This window comes from Crocodylus porosus, unplaced genomic scaffold, assembly GCF_001723895.1.
Source record: "Crocodylus porosus isolate Cpor-Errol unplaced genomic scaffold, CroPor_comp1, whole genome shotgun sequence".
Classification (NCBI taxonomy): Eukaryota; Metazoa; Chordata; order Crocodylia; family Crocodylidae; genus Crocodylus; species Crocodylus porosus.
The window spans coordinates 33,750,293-33,776,164 of record NW_017728913.1 but is presented as its reverse complement, the minus strand read 5'-3'; the positions used below and the strand labels follow the sequence as shown (position 1 = coordinate 33,776,164).

Below are 25,872 nucleotides of genomic sequence, written 5' to 3'. Positions count from 1 at the left end.
AAACTTACATTCCATCTTGGCGAGTGATTGTGTATCCATATTCTGGATAATGTAAAAATGACACATTAACTCCAATGAGAGGTGTTCCATCAGCTGTTAATACTTGGCCTCTTATGACAGATGTGAGGCTGTGAAAAACATGCAGAATTGGTTATGCATCTGTTTTCTCAGGCTATCATAAACAAATACCCGTGTCTCTATATGTTATCAACTCTTGTTTGCATACTCAGGGTTGAAACAGTGCCTAGCCACTGTCCCTTTTAAACTTCACATAACTGGCATTTTCTAAGTATCTTCATGTTTACCCTCTGTTTTAATCTGGCATAGCTTGTCTTCAGAGTTACAAAGTACAATCAATAATTTAATGAAGAATTTTTAAAACTTATAAACTCTATGCTTTCCTTTCATAAGTCATATCTCTGGCAGTTTCATAAAGAAGAATGTACTTTCCAATTAATTTCAAGGCAATCTGTAAATCTGCAGAGGCTAAGAGGTACAAAATTTAAAGGGGCAATAAGGAACATTTGTGCAACAACTTTTAATCAACTGCTGTGCCCAACTGCATTAATTTTGCCAAATTACTGCAGACACAGGAGTCCTGGTGTAAACCATCTTCTTTTACTCAGTGAGACATAAGACACCTGCTTTCAGTTACCGGTTGATTTTCAGGTCATTACTGCTCTTCAAAGCACCAGTCAAACACTTTATGCAATTATACTGTCATGCACTTAACAGTTCTATTACATTAATTCATAATTTACATTATTTAGTGTGCTTAGTTTAAGCAATTAAACTCTCTCTTCCTTTCTTATTGCTTTGATAGGTTTCCAACTACAGTCACCCAAATAACTTGGTAGGATGAAGATTTTTCTGATCTTTAATAGAATACCCTTTTATAATGCAGGTACCAAGCATGGCAAAGTGTGTAACTTACTAGCCATGGCACTTGGATTTTTTGTAAGAAATCAGCTATAATAGTCCTTATTGATATAAAAAAAATGAATACTGCATTTATTGAAAGGCCATTTCCAAAATATCACAATCATAATGGATGCTTTACCCATGTTAGCCACATCTGTACTGTGAAATTTTATTTTAGACTCGTAAGGGAGCAATCCGTTGATATTCACCTCTTATTGAAAGGGCTTTCTCCAGGTATCACATGAGTGCTGTCTGGCCCTATCAGGAAACTGATCCGATCATAAAAAGATTTGGCCGCTTGCTGAGATGGCGATTGCTGACTTTGGCTAATGATATCTTGAGGGTCAGGCAGTCCACGACAATAGGGCTGATTTTGGCAAGAACTCTGCAAGCAGCAGTCAGGATCCATACAGTCAATTAATCCATCTGTGGGCAGAAATTCAGACAAATCAACAAACTCTTCCTCTTGTTCTTCATATGTGAACAAGCAATTAGACAAAGTTTGTCTAGTGAGAGACTTGAAAATCAGCATAGTAGGAAAGAATATTAGTAATTAGGATTTTTAACAATTCACTTTCAAGTAACGAAGGGCTCTGTCAATCAGTCTGTCAGAGACACTCAGCTTCTTGCAGGTTTTGTCTTCATTTAAAACATTTCTTAAACCATTATATTTTTAAATTAAAAATAAACATTTTAAAACAGAACCCCCCCCAGAAAATACAGGGATTTCAACTCTATAGACATTGCTTACTGATAAATATTAAATACTATTTATGGGGGTTAAGTAGTATTTATGTGAGGTTATTTGGTTTGCTGGGAATAGAAACAGGTAACTCCCACTCCACTGCTTTCTTGAACCTATTTAGAGTCTGTGTGCTGTAAGTAGCTTTAAATATTTAACAACATTTATCAAGATGGATTCTTTTATATTTGGGAACAAAGCTTTTGTTGATACGGACAAAGGTCTTTTTTCCCCCCAAGTCTTTTTCATGAAAATGTATGAGAGCAAAGTCTGTGTTAAAAATTTTATATTTCATTCCAAGTAAATTCATGATGCATGATTGTTAATATAAACATGCTTTATGCATGCATGCCTGGTGTTTTTTATGTGCATGCACAATATATTAATACACAATATGGATTGGACCTGTCACCTCTGGAAATCTAATTTGGTGGAAGATTGAAATCAAGCTCAAATAGATAACTGTTAATTAGCCTGAAGTAAAACAAGTCTGGAAATGTCAGCTACACAAAGTTTTCTTCTAGGTGAATGTAATGTAGTATTACATAGCTGATAATTGTTTTCCCTAAAAGTGTAGCAAGACTGAAATCGCTCAAGCATTTTATTATTCCATTTAGGTAAACAGTGAGAATTGTGTTTAGCAGGAAGCATAAGAATTGAAAAAATATACAGTGATTTGAGGAAGCCTCTAACAATATTCCTTCTATAATATGCTTAGCCTCGGATTAAAACTAAAAATAATCAGTCATGATTGTTATACTTGGTTACATTCTACAAGAATGTAAATAAAAAGGGCTCTTCCAAATGCAACTTAAAACAAATTTCCTTGAAGAATGGTTGTATTGCATATCCAGATCAGAGTCTGCATTTTGGCACAGTACTAAAGGCCTGATCTTTCATTTCTTGCACCCCCTTCCAGTTCCCCTTAAACCAACTGGCATGGATGTACGTTTCTGGAGTGTAATGTTTCTGGAGCGTTACTCATTCCTGGGACGATTTTATTTAGTCATAGTCGCCTAAAACAAGAAACTTCTTATAACCAAACTACTATGATACCATGCTGGTTTGGGCGGTACCTGCCTGGGTCAGGATCCAAACTTGGTGCACTAATGGTTAAAGGCTTTCTTTTTACATTTATGTATCCTCCCTCTGGCAATATTTGGTGCAATTGCCAAGGGGGCATGCTCAAATTTAGTCATTCATCTTTGTTAGTTTATAAAAAGCAAATGTACATCTGGCATGTAGTCTGCGGGTCATAAAACTGCATGAGATTGACACCTTCTGAACTAATCAGCTGGAAATGCATTTTTACAAGCCTCTCCACTAACATCAATCAGAGAAAGAATCTCATTTTCACCAGCCAAGATACAGGGACACACTGTTTGTTATTTTTCTGTGGAGTTTATCAGCAACTTGCCCAAGCGAGTGACGGATGGTTATGAATCTGGCTCCCTATAACTTGAGAAAACATTTTTCATTCTTTCTTTGTACTTATATAGCTAGCACTATCTAGTACCACTAAGGTGAATACTCTATTGCCCTGTGTGTCGCCAAGTAAAATAGTCTTGGTAGAACAACTCTGCAAAATTATTAATGCATTTCAGTTTAGCCAAAAAAATGAGATTTGGCTTACATTTCTATTAACTTAGTAGCTATGCCTATCCGATTCCATAAGAAAAATACAAACAACATCAGAGATATTTGAGCTCTTTGGATAATCATTATCAATGCTAGAAAATTATTTTGCATTTCCTTTCTAGATTTTAGTCATTTTTTTATGTACCGCAGGTATAGCAAGCACATTAATATTTACGCACAAGTAAAAAAAAAAGGCTCATCCTCAAAAGTTTAAACTCTTGCAATTTCCTTAGCCGAAACATGCACAGAACTGTGAGAGGGAATAGTTTTGCTATGTGCTATTTCTAGAGACTAGTAAAACACTAAAACGGCAGGTGTCCAAACTCCCCCAGGGTGTCCTTTCCTTGCAAACTGGTATATTTAGGAAGTAAATTCAAAACAGGATACGGATAACAGACCTATAAACTGGCAAGCTCTGAGTCCTGTTTTTAAATAAAAATAATTGAAATAGGACCTGGAGGAGGAATTTGGCTAAAGTGCACTTTAGATTTAAATTTTGCAAACTGGATAAGGAAGGAGAACAACTTCACTCACCAAATCAATCTGTATTCCTGCACTTGTGGACTTTTATATGCAGTAGAATCTGGTTATAGCAAAATCATTTTTTTTCCAGCAAAGCTTGTTTTCTTTTAGTGCTAGACTTCCATGGAATTGTCCTTGTACTTTCTATGCCTCCTTGTAACTTGGGGCTAACCTCAAGAAGCCTATGACAGAAGAATCTAACTTTTGACCTTTACTCTAAGTGCCCACAGTTAGGTCAGGAGCTAGCTGAACACACGTTATCACAGGCATTGGTGATGTTTTTGAACAGAGTGCCAAGAACACCCACAACCTTGACTTGTAAGATGTTGGCATGCCAAGGGCAGATGGTGGCCTGATCCTTGTTGTGGCAGCGGAGCCCCAGCCCCTTCCCTGCCATCTGCCCTGAGGTGCATGCTAAGCAAAATACTTTTGCATGCCACGCTCTGGCAGGGCTTGCTTATCCCTGCACTAGTCCTTGGGGGGGTGGGGGGAAGGGGCTTGGACTCTCTCTCCATGGCCCAAGTTGAACAGGGAGTGGGGCGGAGGGAGAGGGGCCACCAAAGACTACTGTGAGGAGCTGAATGGTGAAACCACCCTGATTGGCTGGTGGGACATCATGACCACCCATCTGGATTTGATGCAGCAGCAGCTCGTCATGGCCACACGCCATCAGCCAGCTGTTGCATGCAGGCCCACACAGCAAACCCTACATCTGCTGTATGCGTGTGTGTGCATGTGTATCCTGGATGCCTGTATTTTCTCACACCTGATGTTGGTGGCCTCAGCCCCAACAGACTGTTTGGATCTGTGAAGCCCTGGCCAACTAGCTCCTCACTTGTGCGGATCGGGAGCCCTCTCTGGATGAGCAGGGCCAGAGGGCTTCCAAGTGCTCATGCCCTGAAACTGGACTGTAGGTCTCCAGCCCGAGGCACCACTGCCCACAATCCACATAGTCACCCTTATCCTCTCTCTTCCACTCCCTCCTCTTCTCCCCTCCCGTTCCTTGATGGGCACACACCAGGATGCAGGGGACTGAGGTGCAAGAAAGAGACATGCCTCATTTTAATCAAAAGATGGAACTGACAAACTTTTAGTGTTGTTTATTAAACAAAAACTGTGCCAGACTGTCTGCTTCAGAACGGGGAAACTTCTCAGCTAACATTGAGACTGGCTGCACTGAGCAGTTAATGACGATGGGGAGGATGGGCAGCTGTAGGGGCTCATCTTAACCAGCGCAAAACCTTGGGGCAGCAAAGGGAATACCATGCGTGAAACTGCCGATCCTCAGTTTAATTAAATGTTGCAGCTGCCATACTGATCATGTGCATAATAAAGAAAAACTATGGAACACTGCCCACTCTAGAACTGGGACCAAAGCCCAAGGGGCCTGCAGTGGCCTGGCCTGGTGGGCTGCCCATTCCCCCCTTCCTTTTGGGGCCCTCCATCTGCACTGGAGACCACCAGTGGCTGAGGGTAGCGAGTTGGCCCTGGAAGGTGAACTGATTCACTGTTGGCTCTCGCAGCAGGTCTCAGGCAGTCTGGTCCTTCCCCGCTCCTCAATGCTGCTCCCTGAAGTGAACCCCACCAGATATGTTCCTGGCTTTTTGGACCATAGCTCAGTGGGTCCTACATGCCATATCTCCTGTTCCAGGGCTTCCCTGCACCCCAGCATCTCACAATCAGAGTGCAGTGTGGATCTTTCCCACACGGCTGCCCATCCAGATGCCCCATGGGACTCTTAGGCATATTTCACCCAAGGAGGAGTCCCTAAAGCAGGGCTTTCCATGCTGGGAGGGGGTAGGGGGCAGACAGCAGCCTGCCCACCACTCTGACCTGGGACAGCAATAGCCTCCCTGTGAAAGGGAGTGCTAATGCCACTCAAGAATGTCTTAGCCAGATCCCAAGCTATGTTTGACTCTGTGCATGAACTTCTTACCCTGGCACTATGATTCTCAGCTCCATATTGGCATAGGTGGCCTCCCTCAGAGTGGCTGACAATCCATAGACCTCATTCTTGGATCTTTGCAGTGTGTTCCTGGGCCTGGGTGGCTTCTTCAAGTGCCAAAGCACCATGGGTGCTAGCAGTCACCAATCTGTCCATTCTAACCATCCACACCAAGGGACCCCTTTGGTCCTCATGTTGCCGGTCTTGTCTAGCCACGTGTCCGGCACCCTGCAGGTATGCAGCTAACAATCCTGAATCCAGCATCTTGGGCTCCACAACCAGGCCTTCCATGAACAAAGGTGGAGTATGTAGGCAAGGGAGACACTGAGGGACCTCTGGTGAGTCCCCTATCCAGACCCTTTCCCCTGCCTGGAGCCAGAACCTGTGTAACTCCTCCCGGCCTGGTGCTGGCCATGGCACAGAACATCCATGTTCTGCCTTCCAGCTGGGAAAACCCAGACACATGGGTTCCATCTCTCTGCTGTAGGAGTCAGGAGAGCTGGGAAACCCAAGCATCGGGGCCCAGAGGGATGAGCCTTCTCTGGTTCTCCTGGAGGGGAGGGCAAGGGGATTTGCTAAGGAGAATTCCCATGTCCCACTGTGTATTACCTGCAGTGGTGCTCATTCATAGCTACTCTGGCAAACAGCACCCAGAGGCTCACCAGTGAAAACATAACAGTTTTGCCTGTTGGTTACACCTCAACTGTGAGGCTTAAAAAAAGCTTTCAGTGTCTATTGGGGGTCTGTTTGGGTTACAGTTTGAACCAGGTGGATCTGGATAAACAGGCTGGCCTCTTGGGAAAGCAACGCAACCTTGAGGGATGGGGTGCCCAGTTGTCAAATACACAGATTAATGGCCCCACTCACTGTAACACAGACTGATAAGCCCCCAACAACAGTAGGGTGCCCGGACCATGGTGCCTCTGTTTTGTTCCAGGTCAGTGGTGTGGCAGTTGTGCGGGAGGGTGAGGGAGGTGCTTGTGAGGCACAAGGTCAGTGGAGAGCATCAATAAATCACTATCGTCACTCTTCCACCTGGATAGTTGTTGAGCCAAGAGTACGCTGAATATCAGAGTAGGAACTCACATCCTTTCCTATAAGCATATCCCAACCTACCAAGGAGTCATATTAGACCATTTTCTCACTTACAGACATCATATTTAGAAGGCCAGCAGTAAAATCTCTACACAAGTAGCTGCCTTAAGATGTTTAGCCAGCACAACATCATGTGCCAACTTCAAAGTGCTCAGAACCACTGCACTTGCAATGGTATATCCCCCAGCAGATGACTGTGCTCCTGTATGGTCCAGAAGTTGTCACACTAAAAAGATGAACACCGTACTTAACAGTGAAAAGAGACTCATAACAGGCTGCACAACTTGCACACACAGATGTATTCCCTGCACTCTAGGGCATTAGACCAAGTGACATAGGAAGACAGACCCTAACTGCTTCCCTACTGCCAGGTTTCTGGGCTTTGTATGTTGTGCTAAATTTAGATAACGGGTGGGGTAAATGGAAATAAAATGATCGTTCAGGGTAATTCAGTCTCAAATCTGTTCCCACAGCATTTTATACCAACACCAAATGAGTCCCCCATTGGGTATGACCTTCACAGACAAGTGTGGGTCAAACTGAACACACCGAGATTTAGATATGGGTGCTTCAAAACAACATTGTACAGGGTGAACATCTTGGACAGCCCTCTGTGCAAATGTGGCATCTACAATCAGCACAGCACTTAATTGAAAGCTGCAATTTTTACAAATACCCGGGTGGGGGTAGATGGAATCTGCACACTGAGACACTGAGTGATAATACCAGACAGTGGCTCATAGGGCTGGAGGGAACAAGGGTGGGGGGAGTTAGAAACAGGGTTTTCACTGCCTTGGGTTACTGAGAATGTGGGACAGAGCTGACCTGGCTTGGGTGACCATATGGGCTCTGGCCAAGGCTAGTGTACTGTCCTAGAAGGGGGCTGGTGAGCAGGATGTTGCAGTATTCCACAAGACGTCAGTGGAACATGACATACCATGAGTCATGATGGGATGTGGTACAGATGTTTGTTATGGTGCTCTAACCTACAGCGTTAAAGTCTGATACCACATCCATCCAGGGTTATCTTTCAACAGGATCTGCCATTTTTACAGCACTCCAGGTTCCCTGTCTGTTCGGTTATACCTGTAGAGCACTGTGTGTACCTACCATGCAATAAGTTTAACTTCTGTACCTGGCCTTAGTTTCTAGATCATACAGCTCAGACCCAATCCAAATCTCCTATTAAATTAGTGGGATTTTTTCCACTGACTTCAATGAGTTTTGGACCAAGCTCTTAAAGTACAAATCAAGTATATTTCACAGAAGGTTTCTGTTAGGGTTGATGGCCTGCCAATTTTAGAAAAGGCTGAAAAACCTGGAGAGCTGATAAGGTCCAGAGCTTTTTTTCTACCAAAACAGCATGTACTGTAGGCTCCAAGTCAAAGAAGCTTCTTTTTTCAAAGAGTTTCCAATATCATTGGATTCCTGACAGGTCTTTCAATCCCTCACGGCTCCTTACAGCATGCATACATGGAGTTGTGTTTCAACAGAATGCAACTCCACAGAGGAATGTGAGGACTTGAGTTTCATCTAGAATGTGAGTGAGTTCCTTTAATTTGGGCCATAACCAGCAGCTTATTTTTATATAAAGCATGCCTTGATTTAAACAACAATGATTAAATTTGGGCTACTTCTTTATTGCATATATATAAGAATAACTTTTTTCAGTTAGGATTCAGTTTTCTCTCTCTTGGCTGCATATGCTTTGCTTGCACACATTTCAAATGGATCCCCTTCACTTCTCAAACATGCATGAAAAACAGAAGACAGTGCATGTTTTTTGTGTGTTGTGCCTGCATGCTCCACAGTGGACTGCAACCAGGAAAACATTTTCTAACATTGCATCCAACTCAAACCATAAGGGAAAAAAAGCTATCCTTTGAGAGAAAAAATGAGATCCACAGTAATGTGTAAACCTACATCAAAATAAAGCCACATAAGAACTACTCAAAAAATATGGACGAATACCTCAAATAGAAAAGTGATTAAAATTATTCTTAATTTACAGCTGCTTCCCAGAGAGAATTCCCAGTGTTCTCTGTGTTCAGAGAAATTCATGATCTAATAGCTACGGATAGCAGATACAGTGTTTAATTTGTATTCAATCTAAACTTACTAACATTAACCATAGTATGTCAATTAGCTAGCAACCAAGACAACAGCCATTATTTAACCAGTGAATCTAGTAGAACGTAAATAACACTGTTCAGAATACAGTCTCAAATCAAGATAAATTCAGCATACGTGTTCAGAATACTTAATCTCTTAAAATAAACACACACAGGAAAGAAATATCCTTTTGCCAATACCTATTGCTGTTTGGAATCTAGATGATTTTCTCAGAGAGTCCTAGTTGATTAACACTGTTCTTTGTGACTGGAGAAACAACACATCTCTTTGAGGATGACTGGCAAGCAGGCACTTACCTTTCCCTGTTACTCTTTTTCAGTACCCTTCCTTACTGGGATGCGTAAGAATTGAAAAATATACTGATAGTCAGTTGAGGACTCCTCTAAGAGTGCAGTTTGCTATATCCAATTTACCATTTCTGGTGGCCATAATCAAGGCTTGATAGTAATAAAAATAAGTCTCTTGCTGAGTCATTTAGATTGAAAAGAAATCCTATGGAAGGCGGCAACATGATGAAGTGGCATAGCAATATGTCACCTGACTCAAATCCCTACTCTACCAGCATTCTGCCAAACCTTACAGAGCTGGGAACTGTTTGTCAAAGAGATAGAAATAAAACCAGAATACAAATTAAAAATGACCACCCCCAAAGTTGCAGGCGATGGTTTTGGCTTAGTCTTTTGATATATCTGTTGAAAAATACTTTTTCTTGTTTTCTTTCAGTGGATTCTTTCTCTTTTTCTTTGCTTCCTGAGGCTAGTGCTCTCTCTCATCCTTCTACTTATCTCTCTTCTTTCCTTTTTTCTTGTGCTTTTTTCTGTCCTTTTTCAATTCTGGAGGAGCATCTCCTTTTTTCCTCCTCCTGTTTATTTTGCTTCTCCTTATCCCTTCAATTCTCTCTCTCCCCATCTCTGTGCTATGTTATCAGCTGTCAACTTTCTCCCTTGCTTTCTGATATCTCACCTCATTCTGTTATCTCTCACATTTAACTGATCAGCTTTCTTCTCTCCCAGGGATTTCACCTTTTCTCTTTTTTATACGCTACACAATCTATTTTTCCCCTCTCAAAGTTATTCTTGTGCTAGTACCTCTATTTTCTCTTCCATTTTGCTTTCTTTCTCTTCTTCTACTTCATCCATACTGCCTTATCTCTCAGAAACCAGTTCTCTGAATGGTACTTTTCTGTGTCTAGAAAGTAAGAATATGTTTATATGGCACAACACAGTGCCATGTAAAGATACCCAAACTACCTCTGAACAAGTTAGCTCAGGGACTGGAAGCAGTACAGAGAATGCCCCACATGCATATTGAGCAGAACATAATTCCCTTTACTGCATAACACAACTGAGGACCTAATTATTTTCCTGTTTCTTGCATCTAAGACATTTATCTGCATAAATAGCATCTTTCAGCCCCATTGTCGACTGTAATGTAACTGAAGTCTTTATCAGCATAATAACTGGCACACAAAATGGAATACTATTAGAGATACTGATCATGATAGGAGCTAGTTAGTTTGGGGGCTGCTAATAGCATAGTACTGACAGCAATTGAGACAGGCTATTCTGTACTTAACAAAAATAGTTTGCGTTAAGTTCAAATATGTGCATACTCTAGTTAAGTGCATAGCCTTTTTACAGTCCCTAGGGTATACATTTAAGCAGAGTATTGTCTAAGCATGGCAGTGCAGCACTGTGCTGGGACTAATGGACCCTATTTCTGAAAGCCAGGGAGAAGCACAGCACTAGTATGGTTATAACATTTCCTACCTCAGGTATCTTATCCTAAGGCTAAATTCTCTCCTGTTGTTAACTGGCACAGCTCCACTGAAGTCCATTTCACTGATTTCAGCAAGCCTGAGCCAATTTAAACAAACAGGGAATTCAATCTGAAACTGGCTTACTGCTCAACTGAATCGATTGGTCACTAAAAGGTAATGGATCACCTCAGGACCCTAAACATGAAAAGTTAATTCAAAATACAAAATAAGCAAAGCAGAAAGGTTGGAAATAAGCTTTTTCTTGATGCGTAACCCATAAAATAGAAAATAAACTTGGCAAAGAGGTTTTGACCATAATGACCTCAGTGGGTAAACAGTGTTATTACTATCATTATTCTTTATATTTTCTTCTACTATAGTAGGGCCTATCAACCTCAGCTGGGACCAGGTCTCCACTGTGCTAGATTGAGGGAAAGAGACTATGAGAAGGGTATGAAAAGCCTGCAGCTAATCAGCCTTGTGGAAGGAGTTTCTAGCTACAATTTGAAAGAAAGGGCCAAGCACTGGTGTTTGGGCCAATGCAAAGGTCTGTGGCTGAGTTTTCTGAGCTGTTTCACTTAGCAGCTTTTCTTCCCCAAGCTCTCAAGGCTGGGGAAAGAGATTAGGAAGTAGGAGTTGAAGCTTCCTTTGAAGAGAAGCCTGCCTCCCTTGCAGACTAAAGACATAACAAGCAGTTTCTGTAGTGTGGGCAGAGGCAGTGGCTTATACTCCATCTACATTGGTGCTCTGCTTGCCCACCCTTAGTTATGCTACTGCTGGAGGACCTTCCAATTTGTGGCGAGGTAGAGGAACAGGAGCAATCTGAAGCTTGATTTACACTAGACAACATAGATTCCTTTTCATAGTAGATGAGACTCTGAAGACATCTGAAAAGCTGCATCTCCCTGTACTTTGTCTTTTAGGCCCCAATTCTGCAGCATGTATGATACAGGCAGAGCCTGAGGGAAGGTTCTTTCATGGGTTAAGAGCTGGTTAAAAGGTTCAAAGCAAAGTGTAGGGCTAAATGGTTACTTTTCAGGACGACGGAAGGTCAAAAGTGCAGCCCTACAGGGACAAGGCCCAATTTTATTCAACATTTTCATCAGTGATCTGGAATTGGGGGGGGCACAGTGAAATTTCCAAGTTTGCAGGTGATACCAAATTATTCTGGGTAGTCAAATCACAGACTGATAGAGAGGAGATATAGAAAGCCTTTACCTAAGCTAAATAAGTAGGCAAAAATGGTAGGTGAACTTCAGTGTCAACAGGTGCAAGATAATGTACAAGGAGAAAAATAACCTCATCTATACATACACAATGCTGGGTTCTGAACTAGCTGTTATAACTCAGGAAAGAGTTTAGAGTCACTGCAGACAGTTCTCTAAACACATCAGCTCAATGTGCAGCTGCAACCCAAAAAAGCCAATAAAATGTCTGGCATCAATAAGAATGGAAATTAAAACAAGATGGAGAACATGATCATGCCATTAGTCAAATCCATGGTGTGCCCACATCTTCCAATACTGTGTGCAGTTCTGGTCTCCGCAGCTCAAAATGGATGTAGTAGAATTAGAGAAGGTACAGAGAAGGCGCTACCAAAATGACTGTGGTATGGAGTACTTGCCATACCAGGAGAGACTAAAAGGCTAGGACTCTTTGGCTGCTTGCAGACGCTGAAAGAACAAACAAATGCATTAGTTGGACCCGACTCTGCAGCATCTATAAAGATTGGGTGCTTCAGTGGGGCTTTTTGTCATGTTTCCACCAGCTATTACAAAAAAGTAACAAGAAAACCCCACTAAAGTGCCAGATCTTTACAAATATCGGGTGAGCTGGGTCCAACTAAGGTGCTGTCTCTTCTGGGCTCAGTACAGGGCTGCATAGAGTTTAAAGTAAAGCATTGGATGTTTTTTTTTTCCAACATCTACAAGCAGCCTTTCATTTGGGAAGAGGGCTGAGGGGGGATATTATAGAGGTCAATACATTCATGAAGCGTAAGGGCAAAGTGAACAGGGAGCTGTTATTCACCAAGTCACAGAACACTAGAACTAGGAGCACCCACTGAAATTAGTAGAAGACAGGTTTAAAACTAACAAGAGAAAGTACTTCTAATGTAGTGCATAGTTAACTTAGAGGTAAATAGCACAGCCAGGTTCAAAGAGGGACTAGACATATTTAGGGATGACAGATCTATTAAACTTCAACAGAATGGCTGGAGATGTTTCCTCTGGCACCTCAATCTGGTTCAATGTTTTCCCTCTAAAGCACCCACTCCTGCCAGAGTCAGAGACAGGTTACTGGACTAGACGGACCATTGGTCTGCCCCAGTATGGCACTCCTTGGGTTCTTAAGTAAATAGTCCTGATGTAGATCAGTGACTTGCTATCTAAAACAGAAATATTCAGTTGCTTGTGCGAGTGACAGATTGAAGGAAAGCAGTGGCTGCTGAGAGTGTTCTGTCAATCACCTGCATTCACAAGCTTGAGGTAAGTAAGATGTTCCTACACTGAGTGCACATCTTCATGATAAAATTCTTTCTAGTGATAGTTTCTATAGGCCAAAATGCAAAATCTTCAGTCCATTCTTTCACTAATGGTAAATTCCTACCAAAGTCAATGAAAATTTTGTTCGTTATGATTTCAGTATGGTTCCTTATTTGCACACTATATTTTTTTTCAAATGCTTCCTGAATTAAGACCCTGCACAATCTAATATGGCACGGAAAACTATTTCATTAACAGGCTTTTAGCACATATTTCACCTGCTATGGTGATCTCTTAAGGCACAGCTTTCCAAGTGATGACTTGCAGGCAATAAGCAGCCCCCGGGGGGTTAATCTGTGGCTCCCAGGGTCCTGGCCTGGGCGCTGTTCTCCCTGTGCCTTTCCTGCTGCTGCTGCTAGAGGTTCTAGGCCGGCCCTCCTTCCTCCAGGTTCTACTGCCTGCCTCTGCCTCTAGGGCAGGGTGGGCAAAATGACAGATCTAGCCAACAGCCAGCAGCCCCCATCTGTGTCGCTGTGGCTGGTTTCCATGGAGACCCCTGTAGTGGTGGTGCGGTGACAGCGTGGGGCCACGGTTTCCATGGAGACCAGCCCCAGCAGCACTAGCAGGGTGCGTAGCTCAGTGGGGAGCTGCTCTAGGGCTGGGATCTTACAGTGGTGACAGCTCGGTCCAGAACTGGGGCAGAGCCACGATCCACTGCCTGCCTCTGCCCAGGGCATGCAGGCAGCAGATCGCAGCTGTGTCCTGCCTCTGGACCACACTGTCACTGCTGCCAAATCCTAGCCTCAGAGCAGCTCCCTGTCCAGCTGCGTGCCCTATCAGTGTTGCTGGGGCAAGTCTCCATGGAAACCCTGGTCCTGTGCTGTCATAGTGCCGCCACTCTTGGGGTCTCTGTGAAAACTGGCTGCAGCAATGCAGGCAGGGGCTGCTGGGAGATGGAGTTGGCCACGGACCTGATCCAGTCCACAGGCCGGACTTTATCCCTAGAGCAGGGGCGGGCAGAGTGAGGGAGGGTGGCGTAGCCTGCTGGGGTAAATGCGCCGGCAGTTAGGCAGCCTGTGGGGACCCAGGGACGAAGGAGGCAGTAGTGACCACATTGTGGGGTTGCCTGTGGTGTGGCAGGGGCTACTCAGAAGCTGGATAGCCCTGTCTTAAGAGCTGGTTGGCTTCCCATGTGAAAGCAGTAAATGTTCCAGTGCATTCTTATGGGCCGCTCATCACAGTTAGTAAAATATATGACTTATGGTGGGTTTTTTGTTTTTACTTAGTTGTAAGATTCTCAACAGTTCAATATATTTTCCCCAGTGTTAAAGTTTCACTCAGTATCTCTTACCTCCTTCATTGTCCTTACTATCTGTGCAGAGAGTTTCCATGGCTACATCACATCCAGCTCCTCGCCATCCTGGTTGGCAAACACAGTGCCAGCCATTTTGGTCTAATGTACATCTTCCATTGCTATTGCACAGGCCAGGGCAGCCCTCTGTTGAGACAAAGAAGGAAAACACAAGTGATTTAAATATTGCCATTATTTTCAATTTGAGAAAAAATACAAACAAGGGACACTTACTGGGAACAGGCCTTTATAACAGCACAAATACTGTAATTGCACATGGAGAGGAACAGCAACATTACCTAGGGAATGTAATTCTTAACGAAGTGGCATCTTTGATTGGCCTGACACTTGAGACACCACTTACCTGTGCAGGCAGGAAATAAATGCAACAATCCTCTAAATACCTGCAGGCCAGACAAAATTAACTTAATATTTTCTTTGGCAGAGTAACAAGAGAGGAGTGCATAGCAAAGCGCAAAACACGGCTGTGTTAAATGAGACCATTTCTGTGCTATCATTACAGATTATTTGCTCTGTGCAATATTGGTCACTTACTGGTACAAATTTTTAAGCTCTTTGTTACTATAAATAAACCCCTCCAAATGCTGAAGTAGAAAAGTGGGCGTGATTCCCTGCACGCAGTGAAAGAACATTAATTTTATCTGGTCTCAGAGTTGCCGTATATTCATGTGAAATTACAGTGCATTAAATAATTGCACAAAGTATAGGCCAGTGTTAATGACTATACTTTATGCCAAAATACATTCCTTTTCACAGAATAAGCAAAGCCCAGGAAATAGTGAAGCAGCTTAGCATCTATTCTAACAAACATTAGGATTCAGGCTGCATACGGATGGGACAGGACCAACAGGATTTCCAACTAAATGTAATAGCTGTGCGTATTTGATTACTTAGGACGGACAAAATGAAATACCATAAGGACCACAATAAAACATTGATAGACTGAACAAAAACACGGTAGTGACGTGCTTCAAGACAGATAGCAGAGAGTGATTTTTTGTGACAATCTCCCTAAGGCTTTTGTGCTGTTACCTTTATATCCTATCTTGTCTGCTTTTATGGCCAAGGAGGGAAAATTTGGGAAACAATTAAAATAATTTAATATATCCAAAATCTAAAATTGTTTTCAGTCTAACATTACATAAAAAACAATATCTGTCACTTCCTACTGATGAAATCTGGCATGCAGCCAACATGATCTATATGAGGATGATGACACTTTATAAATATGTAGATTCTTGTGCTCCTTATCTTATGATTGTGATAAGACGTTGACAGAAGCAAGTACAGATATGGCACTAAGTATCCTACAAAAAAGTGGCTACAGATCAGATATTTTTGGAAACAACAGTTGTTTGTAAATTTATACAACATAAAAATAGTCAAACTTGTCATAGCCCTTTTGTTTGTTTTATATACCTATTATCTTTGCGAACTAGAATACTGTCCTGGCTTGATTAATTTAATTGTGCTCAGAACAATCATTTTAAGGTAGTAGTTTAATGTCAAGGAATTATTAATTTACTGACTCCTTCCTCAACTTGACATAAAAAAAATTCTATGGGGTCTTTTGTCAAATTAGTACTTACTGAAGGAAGGGAATCAAAATAGCTTCTCATGACAAGGTATGATGAAGTTATACTTATGGATATCATGTAATTATGCCAGGCTGAGATTAGTCTTGCAGCTCTTTTTCTTTCAGGCTGTAGTTGCCAACTGTATTTATTGACTATTTGTGCAGAAAGCAAATTTTACTTCTGAATGCATTTCTTCTGCTTTGGTTATAGAAGACTTACATATTTAATTGACCTACTGACAATATATTGCAGAAATCAATTGAGTGCATTCAAGACTTAATTGTATGAAAGCCTGGATATTGCCATGAATATTGCCATATTCTAATGAAAAAAGCACAAATAAGGAATAGAAAAAAGGTAATTTGGGGAAAGAGGATTGGTGATTTTTAAAGTAATTTTTTCCCAATTATTTTTTACCATAACTGAAGATATGAGAAATTTGCTGTTTTATGGTGGGTCTTGAACCCCAATCCTTTTAACTGAAAATGTTGTATAAAATACATAAGCTTTTTCCGGCTTCTCATGCAAACCATAAAATATAATTTCACATACATTTTCAAACATTTAGATAAAGGAAGGCAACCGATTCTGTGTACAAGAAAAATCGTGTTACTCTTTCCATATATTTACATACATAAAAAAAAAAAAATCAATGTATTCTTTAGAAGGGATGGTTTCTTAAACTGCTACTCCTGTCCCAGAGTGTTTCTTTTCCTAGCTATTTAATGCTTCACAGCTATATTTCTAATTAAAAGCTAGCAGAATCAAAATGTCAAACAGCAAATACACTGCTATCTTCAGTTTTTGGTTCCAGCAGAAACTGATGTATTTATACAGTATATATACATAACAAGAAGCCAAATTTTAGATGTGTGACAAACATACAGGCTTAAATATTTTGAATCTGAGTTATGTTGAATCAAATTTATAATTAATGGAACAGACATAAGAAAAGGTTGCTTTTGCCAAGTCTACTTAAGTGGTCAATATATATTATTTTTGTATATAAATAAATATGTAGGTATATGCATGTCAACAAAGAGCAAATATACAGTACCTTTAACTACCTTATCCAAATAGTGAGCTTGAGAATTAAAAAGAAGAAAAGAACAGACAGACATTTCAGAAGTGTCACGTACGACAAGAATTATTCAGAATTCACATGCAAATAGAGCAGGTGCAGCTGACACAGAGACCTTATATCACACAACAGAAATGTATTTCACAGCTACTAAAAATGTAAGAGATTCTCTTTTCAGCAAATGCAGTCATGATGCTGTGAAACACTCGGCATTTAAAAAGGAGGCTGCAGAATAAACAGCCACTACCTTTCTAAGAATGGGTTTTGCTTTTTTTCCTCTTTCAGACTGCTTTTGGCAGATTTTGACTAGTGTAGAACAAATACCATCAAAACAAGCCTAGAAATATGTTTTTAATACACCTTAGAGCCATTACTTAGGCTTATGAACTTTAAACACTGACCAAGCTAGAAGATCAAGCCTTTGGTTTTCAGGTCATGAATTGCTTTGACAATATAACCAGCAAAAGTACTGTATCTTAATTCTCATCTGCAATAATAGCATTTTAGGGAGGAATAATTTGCCTTTGCTTTAGTGCAACTCAGTTATTTGTCTGAGTGTACACAGCCAATTATGCAAAATAGCGAACTAAATGATGAGAGTGGGGTTTTGTATATTGGAGACAATGGCACAGTAGCAACAGAACCGAAAGTGCCAAATCTATTTCATGTGGAAAGAAGGCTGAAATAAAACTAAGGTTTCAGTGTATAATAAATAAATAACACTGTATATCCAAAAACAGCAAGTATTTAACCATACAGAGTAACAATACCTAGAATGAGAAGAATCCGTTTGAGCAGGGCAGGCTGGCAAATAAGACTGACACACAAGACACATTTTAAGCAGCAGCCCTGAGACTTCTTAATTAAAATACCGAGTGCCTACTCCCTGCCCTCCCATATCAGGCAAGTGCAAGAGGCCCAGATAACTATTCTTGGTGTTGACCCTCTCTAGCCAACTGCTATCCTCTCCTCCAACACGTAAAAAGATGGAAGTGGTAGAGGCCACCCTGGGGCAGACCTTAGTATTCAAAGATTTCAGGTCTCCTCCTATAATAAACCATAATTTCAACAACTTTAAAAAGAGGAATGGAAATTAATGCAGGATACATCCATCTGTTAAACATAACAGTTAGAGGCCCACCCTATAAATTGGGACTTCCTAGGACTCTGAATGCTGGAAACTGTAAGGGAAGAGAGGAAGAGGGCAGAGCAGTCTGTATATTCCTTGGATATATAAGACTCTTCCTCATAGCATTCACTCTGTGAAATATTGGGTACTTGGCTAGACTCAGGCACTTCTTAGGTTCTTAGAGAGGATACCCTAGTCTACAGCAAGACAGGGGAGAGGACCATAATCCCCATTCTGGAATGTATAGGGAATATATGGTATTTTGCACTGCCGACCTTATGGGCTGTTGAAATCACTGCTATTCACTCAAAATCCTCAACTCTAGGACTGGACTGGAGGGGATTAGGGTAGGCAAAATTGTCATGTGTACTCTATGTCACTGTGAAAAAGAAAATGTTGTCCACTTTCTAGCTTTTGAAGAAGAAAAGGTAAGGAGGCAAAAGCATGACTGGTTTAAGATAATGAAAAGCAGATAGGACAAAATATTAACAAGGATAGGACATTTACAATGGTAACTATGAAGTAAGAATCTTTTCTTATAAACCAGCACATAAGAGAAAAGAGAAACAGCTGCTTTTCAGCACGGGCTCCATTATCTGCTCACTTCCCTCAGCAGAACTTGACTGACTTCACTAGAGGTGCTCTTGAATTATTCCTTTGTGCACATAAGAGACGAATCAAGTCTTGTCCATATAAGCTGCACACAACAGTTGCTTGAAGATTATGCAACTTCTACTTGTGTTAGACTAGACTAGTGAGATGTTTCAAGTGTTTATATATGTAAGACTACATGCTATGAAACACAGAACTGGAAGGGACATCATGGGTCACTGAATCCAGTACCTGCAATCACAGGCATGTACCTCACATGCTCTGCTTCACAAACTGATCTAGCTCCATCTTAAAAGGAGGCTTTGCTCCTGCTACTCATATTGGAAGGCTGTTTCAGAACCTAACTGCTCTGAAGTTCGGTAACTTATTTCCAGCCTAAATTTTTTCGTGGTTAATTTGTATCCATTTGTCCTTAGAGAAAGGACAATGTTAGAAGCTGGAGCTATGATCAAGGAGCACATAAGGATTAAAAAACATTTACTAAATGAAAAGTGACAAAAATGAAAAGGATAATATTTGAATGAAATGCAGCTCCTTAGGCTGTGCTGCCTGCTCTCCTAGATCCAAAAGTGGAGAGGGAGAGGATGATATCCTACAAGGAAACATGACATGGAAAGAAAAGGAGAATCTCTCTAGTCTCTTCCTTGCCAGCTAGAGAGAATGCTGAGCTGAATTTGGGAAGAAATCCCTCCTGGTATCTGCATCATGTTATTTAAGCACCAGGGATATTTGTTTTATATAGAATATTAGCAAAATTGTCAAATGACAGAATACGATGCATTTATTAAGGGCCTGTCTGACAGTGGCTACCTGTTTTTCTGGCTTTATAAAGGGCTCTTGTGAGCAGCTTGGCTAATGCCAAGTACTGTGAACTGTAGGTGACCTGGAATTCCACATGATAGAAAGGGGAAAAAAAGAGCAGTAAAATGCACAATCTTATTGGACATAGCTGAGATGAGGTCAGTAAGAGGGCAGTCTGACACAAGCTGAGGTGTAAAGTCTGTTTGGTGGTGCAGCAGGGGGTACAGGGCATCCTCCTGACACTAATGGAAAGTGGAACGTTCTAAGCAGAGATGTAAATGCCAATATTTTTTTAGTATCTTAACAACACAATGAAATGCAAGTTGCACTTAAAATTTGTGCAATACCAACAGGCATATGCATAACAAGTGGCAGATACATTTCCTTTATGAATTGTCTTGCAAGGAACTGTTAATGCTGGAAAAAAATTACATTTACCATAGCATGTTTCACAACAGGTCATAACCTGGACTATTTTTTTAATTTAATGTTTCCCATTAGTCTTCCATTAGAGATGTAAGTAGATATCTTCCGCAGATTATTCATATGCTACTTCCTGTAGATATGAGAGAACAGCCACAGTGTGTGAGTAAGTACATATTAAATCCATTTATTCCAATCAGCTCCTGTTTAAATCAGCATGAGCAGCTTACCCATTGATTTGATGTTCCTTAATTGGTACTCACTGCACTGTTTTATTACTGATTACCCTGTCATAAAGGATTATAATAGTGACATAATTTTAAATGCTGTATAACAAATTCATATTCTTATTAGTTTATTCATATCCTTTATGAGATATTTTCACTTACCATAATCTTTGTACTGTAAGACTAAGCTATAACATGCCAAATATTCTGTTTAGTAAATAGTCTCTTTAGGATGACTAACCAATATGACACTGTGCCAGTGATAAAATACTTTGCCAGTATTAACAGCTTTTTTGCCTCAGACTGGGAATATAAACATCATAGTCAGGAAAATTTGTTACGGATTTGACTATTTAATTTTTCCTGTTCTGGGAAGCTTGTTAAAGAAAAAAAATAATTAAAGTTTCTCACATAAATCTGGCTCAATAAAACTCACCTTCATTGAGTCCAGACTGGTGAATTATAACATGACTATTGACTTAGCTACATGTTTCACACTTTAGGAAAAAATGATTTAATGAATGGCATAAATTAATTCTGGGGAAAACATATGCGTGCCCTTGTGAGGAAATAGTATGATATGGAATTTAACAAGCAACATGATAGCAGATGTGTAGATGGACCTTTATTGGATAGTACAGCATATATATAGCTGCATAATGCTAACATTTCATTTTGGAAGCCAGTTCTCCAAATTTTTGATGTCTTACTGTCTGTCTAAATTAGTCCTTGTTGCACAACAGAATAGAAAGAAATCTGAAACCCTTATGTAGAAATTTAAGGAAAAGACAAAGAGCAGTGGACAACTATAAATCTGCTATCTATCATTTCCTTTTTTTAATCAAGTTTCATCACCTAGTTTAAAAAAGTCATTTTTTCCCTTTTCCAGAGCTTGGAAGACTTGTTTTAGATCTTCTGGAGTGTTGTTGGGAATAAGAGACCACTTTAAAAACCTTTCCCTTTCAGGACAAATTTTTATTTGTCTGAATTCCCTTCTTTTAAATTGTGGATCTGGGAAGATAAAGATTTCTAGAACTTGTGCCTCTGTGCCAGGGGTTAAACAAGATCTGGGAGGGGGGAACTTTTACTGAGCATACTATGAATTAGCCCCAAACCACACTGGGTAAGTAGAGACAGTCAAAAAGCCTGACGCTGAATCAATTCAAACTAGGCAGCTTCCTTTAAGCTGCATATGTTGAACCAATAACCAACTGAACTGACATTCAATTTTCAATTGGGACAGGCAGGGGGAGGTCTGAACTGATCCAGGCCAGTAGGCAGGGGGCACTACATAACATCTCCCAGCCTACTGGCCATCATGGGCGACTGGTGCTTCCCGAGTCGGGGGGGGCACTTGCCCCTTCCCCCCATGGCCAATCAGTGACCGGGGGGTGGAGCATGCTGTGGCCGACTGCACCAACTGGGGGGGGCAGTACCCCCATGGCCAAACATGCCAACCTGGATGTGCCAGTGGCTACTGGCGCTCCCACTCCCCAGCTGGCACTTACAGGCGGGGCACTTGTGCTCCTGCCTGCCCGCTGCCTAAGTGGGGAATACTGGTTGTCAGGGAGTGCACCAGCACTCTCAGGGGGTACACGAGCACCTCCATTCACCGCCTACATGTCGCTACTGCTGGCTATTGCCAGCCCAGCCAAGTGTTCCTAGCTCCCTACTGTCTCTCCAACAAGGGGTTCAGGGGATGCCTGTCCAGGTGCTGGCTCACCTTGGGGGAGCCTCTGCCTCCAGAGGTTCCCCCAGCCCAGGCAGCCCTGGGGAGCCCCCCCACCCCTTCCCAGGTGCTGATTGCTTCAGCTGCTCCTGCAGAAACGAGGGAGAAGAAGTCCTCCATGCTAGGTGCCTGTCTCTGCAGCCCATCATGGGGGTACCAGGGAGGCCTTCCCTCCCTGGACCCCAGCCCAGGGTCCACCAGCCCCAGGAACTGAGAAGAATTCTTCCCCTTCAGTTTGCCTTAGCTGCTGCAGTCTTAGGGATAGCCCAGGGAGCGGAGGGAAATGCCTCTGCTCCCCTACATTAGTTTTGCCTCAGACTCTCAGCAATTAAGACAAAACTGTCTGTAGAGGAGCAGGAAAATTTCCCTCCACTCCCTCAAGCTGCCTGAGACTAGCAGGGGCTAAGGCAAGGTTCTAAGGCAAGTTTTACAATAGAAAGCATTCCTTCAGCTCCCTGGGGCTGCCCTTGGGCTGGGGACAGGGGGAAACCCTCCTAATGCAGGGGGAGCCCCCGTGCGGTCTGCATTGGCAGGCACCTGGCCAGGAGGACTTCTTGTGGCAGCTGCTGAAGCAATCAGTAGTTGAAGAGGACAGAAGGCTACCAGGGTCTGAAAATCTGACCCCACAGGGACTTTCATTCCCCCCATGTGCTGTGTAGACCCTGGCTGGGGGGGGGTCTGTTCCCCTGCCCCCTTGTCCATATAGACTAACAGGGTGCATGGGAGCGAGGCAGTCTCTGCTCCACAGGAACAGGCAGCATAGCTCAGGGCTGCAAAGCATCCTGGGATGCTGGGGGACTTAGAGTTACCTTGAACCAGGAAGGGATCTGGGACAGAAGTTCTATAAACTGATTTGACCTAAATCAGTTAAGTCTGATATTACACCAGGATTATCTTAAACCGGTTTGGGTCATTTTGAAAGTGGCTTATATGCGCTGAACTTCTGCTCTGTTACAGGTTTAAACCAGTTTCTGATCACCTAAACCAGTTTATGTGTAACTTCTGTCCCTAACCCCTGAGTGCCACCCTGATACCTCTCTCTTGCCTGATCTGCTGCTCTATTTTTGCTCCCTGCCCTATTTGCAATTGTGCTGCCTGTCCCCTTGCAGAGGCTATGCACGCTGCTTGCGGCACACATGCCATAGGTTGCCCCCCCCCGGACTCGATAACCTTGAAAGTCCCTTTACAATGCTGAAATTGTGTAATTCTAGATGGAATAGTATTTTCTAGGTGAATTTCTGTTTCCTTGAATGAGTTAAACATGTTATTTCTTTCTCTGTTCATTCCTAAAGGACTTATTCTTGCATGCCCTGTAGATTTCTGCAAGTAATAGCTAAAGTCACTGAAAATTATTGCTACTTAAATCTGAAGCAATTTATTTTGCAGCAGCCATTGTTGGCTTCCATAGTTTCAGTGAAGAACAAATTACGGGTTTAAGATTTTCTGACCTGTGGTCAATCTTACTTCTATTCTTCTGATAAGTTAGTCTAATTGTCATTACTGAAACCCCCTGAATAGTCTGGGTTAAAATGTTGGTTGCTGTTAAAGATTTACATGGATTAAAATGTTGGTTGCTGTTAATGATTTACATGGGAATTATAAGTTTGAGGTTATTATACACATACTTTTCCATGAACAGTCCATTAGTCCCCTTTTGTTTTCTTATTTAATGCCTATTTAACTCTAACACTTAAGGAGTACTTGGGAGAAAAGATGTCTTTGTCAAAGATTCAAAACATGCACTTAAAAGCTGAGACAGCTAAAAATCATGGCCGAGACCTCTGGCAAGTCGTCAAACAAAGACAAGACTTCAGACATATGCACATAAATCCCACTGTCTTGTAAGGAGAATTTGAAAGCAAAATTTGGGCTTGTTAGTGTCTAAGGAAACGGGTTCTGGCATTTTCATCCTTCTTCCTGACTGAAGTGCCTTTAGCCTGCCTTTGGCCCTACATGACTATGTAATGATGTAACTGTGTGACTAAACAATAGTTTTTATTTATTGGCTTCTTCAACTTAAGCAAGCTTTACAGCAAGCTTTAAAATCCTTCAAATCTATGAGAGTCTGCTATTTTCCCAAAAGGTGCTTAGCTACAACTTTGCATGGGATGTTTATTTTAATGCAAATCAGCCAATTAGCAGTTTAGAGTACTATGAGAATGAAACAGCTATTCAGATAATGCAGATCCAAAAGGTGGTATGGGTTAACCAATAACATAATCTTTTCAGCAACTTTAGATATAGAACCAATAGGAGTCTAGTGGGCAAGTTTTAAAGTTACCTGGAAATGCAAAAATGTTTAGTAGTAACATCTGCAGTCACAAATGTTATGCAGATTTGAGGCTGACCTGAATGGATGAATAATTCTGCTCCCATATGTTTCATTAAAAGTTGTGGGATAATAGGGAATATATTTGTATTGAATTTCATTAAATATTGGCAATTTGGTCTTAAGCCATTTGTGATTAAAATACTGACATTTATCTTTGCATTATATGTCTATATGATAGGATTTGCATTCATAAATATAACTGTAAATATCTTAGATAAAATCCTGGCTGTACTGAATTCAAGGCAATGGTCCCACGAAGCCAGGATTTTATCAATGAGTTTTCAACACATTTTCATATTATCTGTAATTAAATTAAAGTGTTGAACATTCTTTCTTGAAAATAAGACTATAAAAATAATGGACATATATTAACTAACCACCTTTGTTTTCAAGTCTAAATACAACCTTTTCAGGGTTCTTCACCTCATTGGGTGTGATTGGTTCAATTCCGTTAGATCAAAAGAAAAAAAAAAAAAAAAAAAAAAACTTTGGAGGAGCTTCTGTTTTGGACCAGTGAATACTCTTTCTTGTGTGAGAGAGGCAAAGATTTCTCATTTCTTACCCGTGTGTGCAATTTGTGAGTTCATGCCACCTACATGCATGGATGTTCCAAAGCTAAACAGTTTGGGGGCACCCATGATTCTAGAAGGTCCATACACAGAGAAGGCGAAACTTATTATAGAATTTCCTGGTTATCCTCTCTTATATAGCAAGATGTTTTTTTCAGGAAGCATGTTCTTGTGAGGTCCCCTGCATTAAATTTAGGTCCCAAAAACACTCCTCAGAAGGGTTTCCCTGTGAAAGATAATTCTGTCTAGGTTAGCATAATTTTGTGTGCCTATGGGACATAATGCCAAAAGTCCTTTACCTGGCTCGCTTTGTTGAGCCTCAGCTTCAGGATGCACCAGTAGGGGAGCTGCTTCAAGATCAGAAGACCTAGTAATTCATGCAAGTTTTATTCCAGATCCATTCTGTCTGACACCCCTCTTAGCTTGCTCAACCTCCCGAAACTGTTCCTATACTTTCATTTGTCAAGCATACACACTTTTCCCCCCCAAAAGTGCTCTAACTCACTATAACCAAGCTAGCCATATTGTAATCACTTTTTTTTTTTAAATTAGCAAGCGGACAACATTTAGCCTGACTTACTTTTGATCTTGTAACATGATGAACAATGGTCATATTTTACTTCTGTTGTAAAAAGAGCCTTGAGATAAACACATGCTGAATTAAAATGGTGCAAACCTTTCAGATCTCTAGCAGAGAATATTGGGTAACTTAGGCATACCTGCGCACTCAGGCTAGGGACAGAAGTTACACATAAACTGGTTTAAGTGATCAGGAACTGGTT

At 41.4% G+C, this 25,872-nt stretch overlaps 1 protein-coding gene across 8 annotated transcripts in view; it reads right to left on the bottom strand.

The window, feature by feature from the left end:
• The window catches only part of TENM3 (teneurin transmembrane protein 3), a 456,764-nt gene that overhangs the window by 69,581 nt on the left and 361,311 nt on the right, over positions 1–25,872 (bottom strand). For all 8 annotated transcript variants that reach the window (XM_019534649.1, XM_019534650.1, XM_019534652.1 and 5 more), the window contains 3 exons: positions 14,590–14,736; positions 1,131–1,347; positions 9–128 (listed from right to left, as the gene is read on the bottom strand). In XM_019534649.1, coding sequence (XP_019390194.1) covers positions 9–128; positions 1,131–1,347; positions 14,590–14,736 — 484 coding nt within the window. The remainder of the gene's footprint in view (positions 1–8; positions 129–1,130; positions 1,348–14,589; positions 14,737–25,872) is intronic.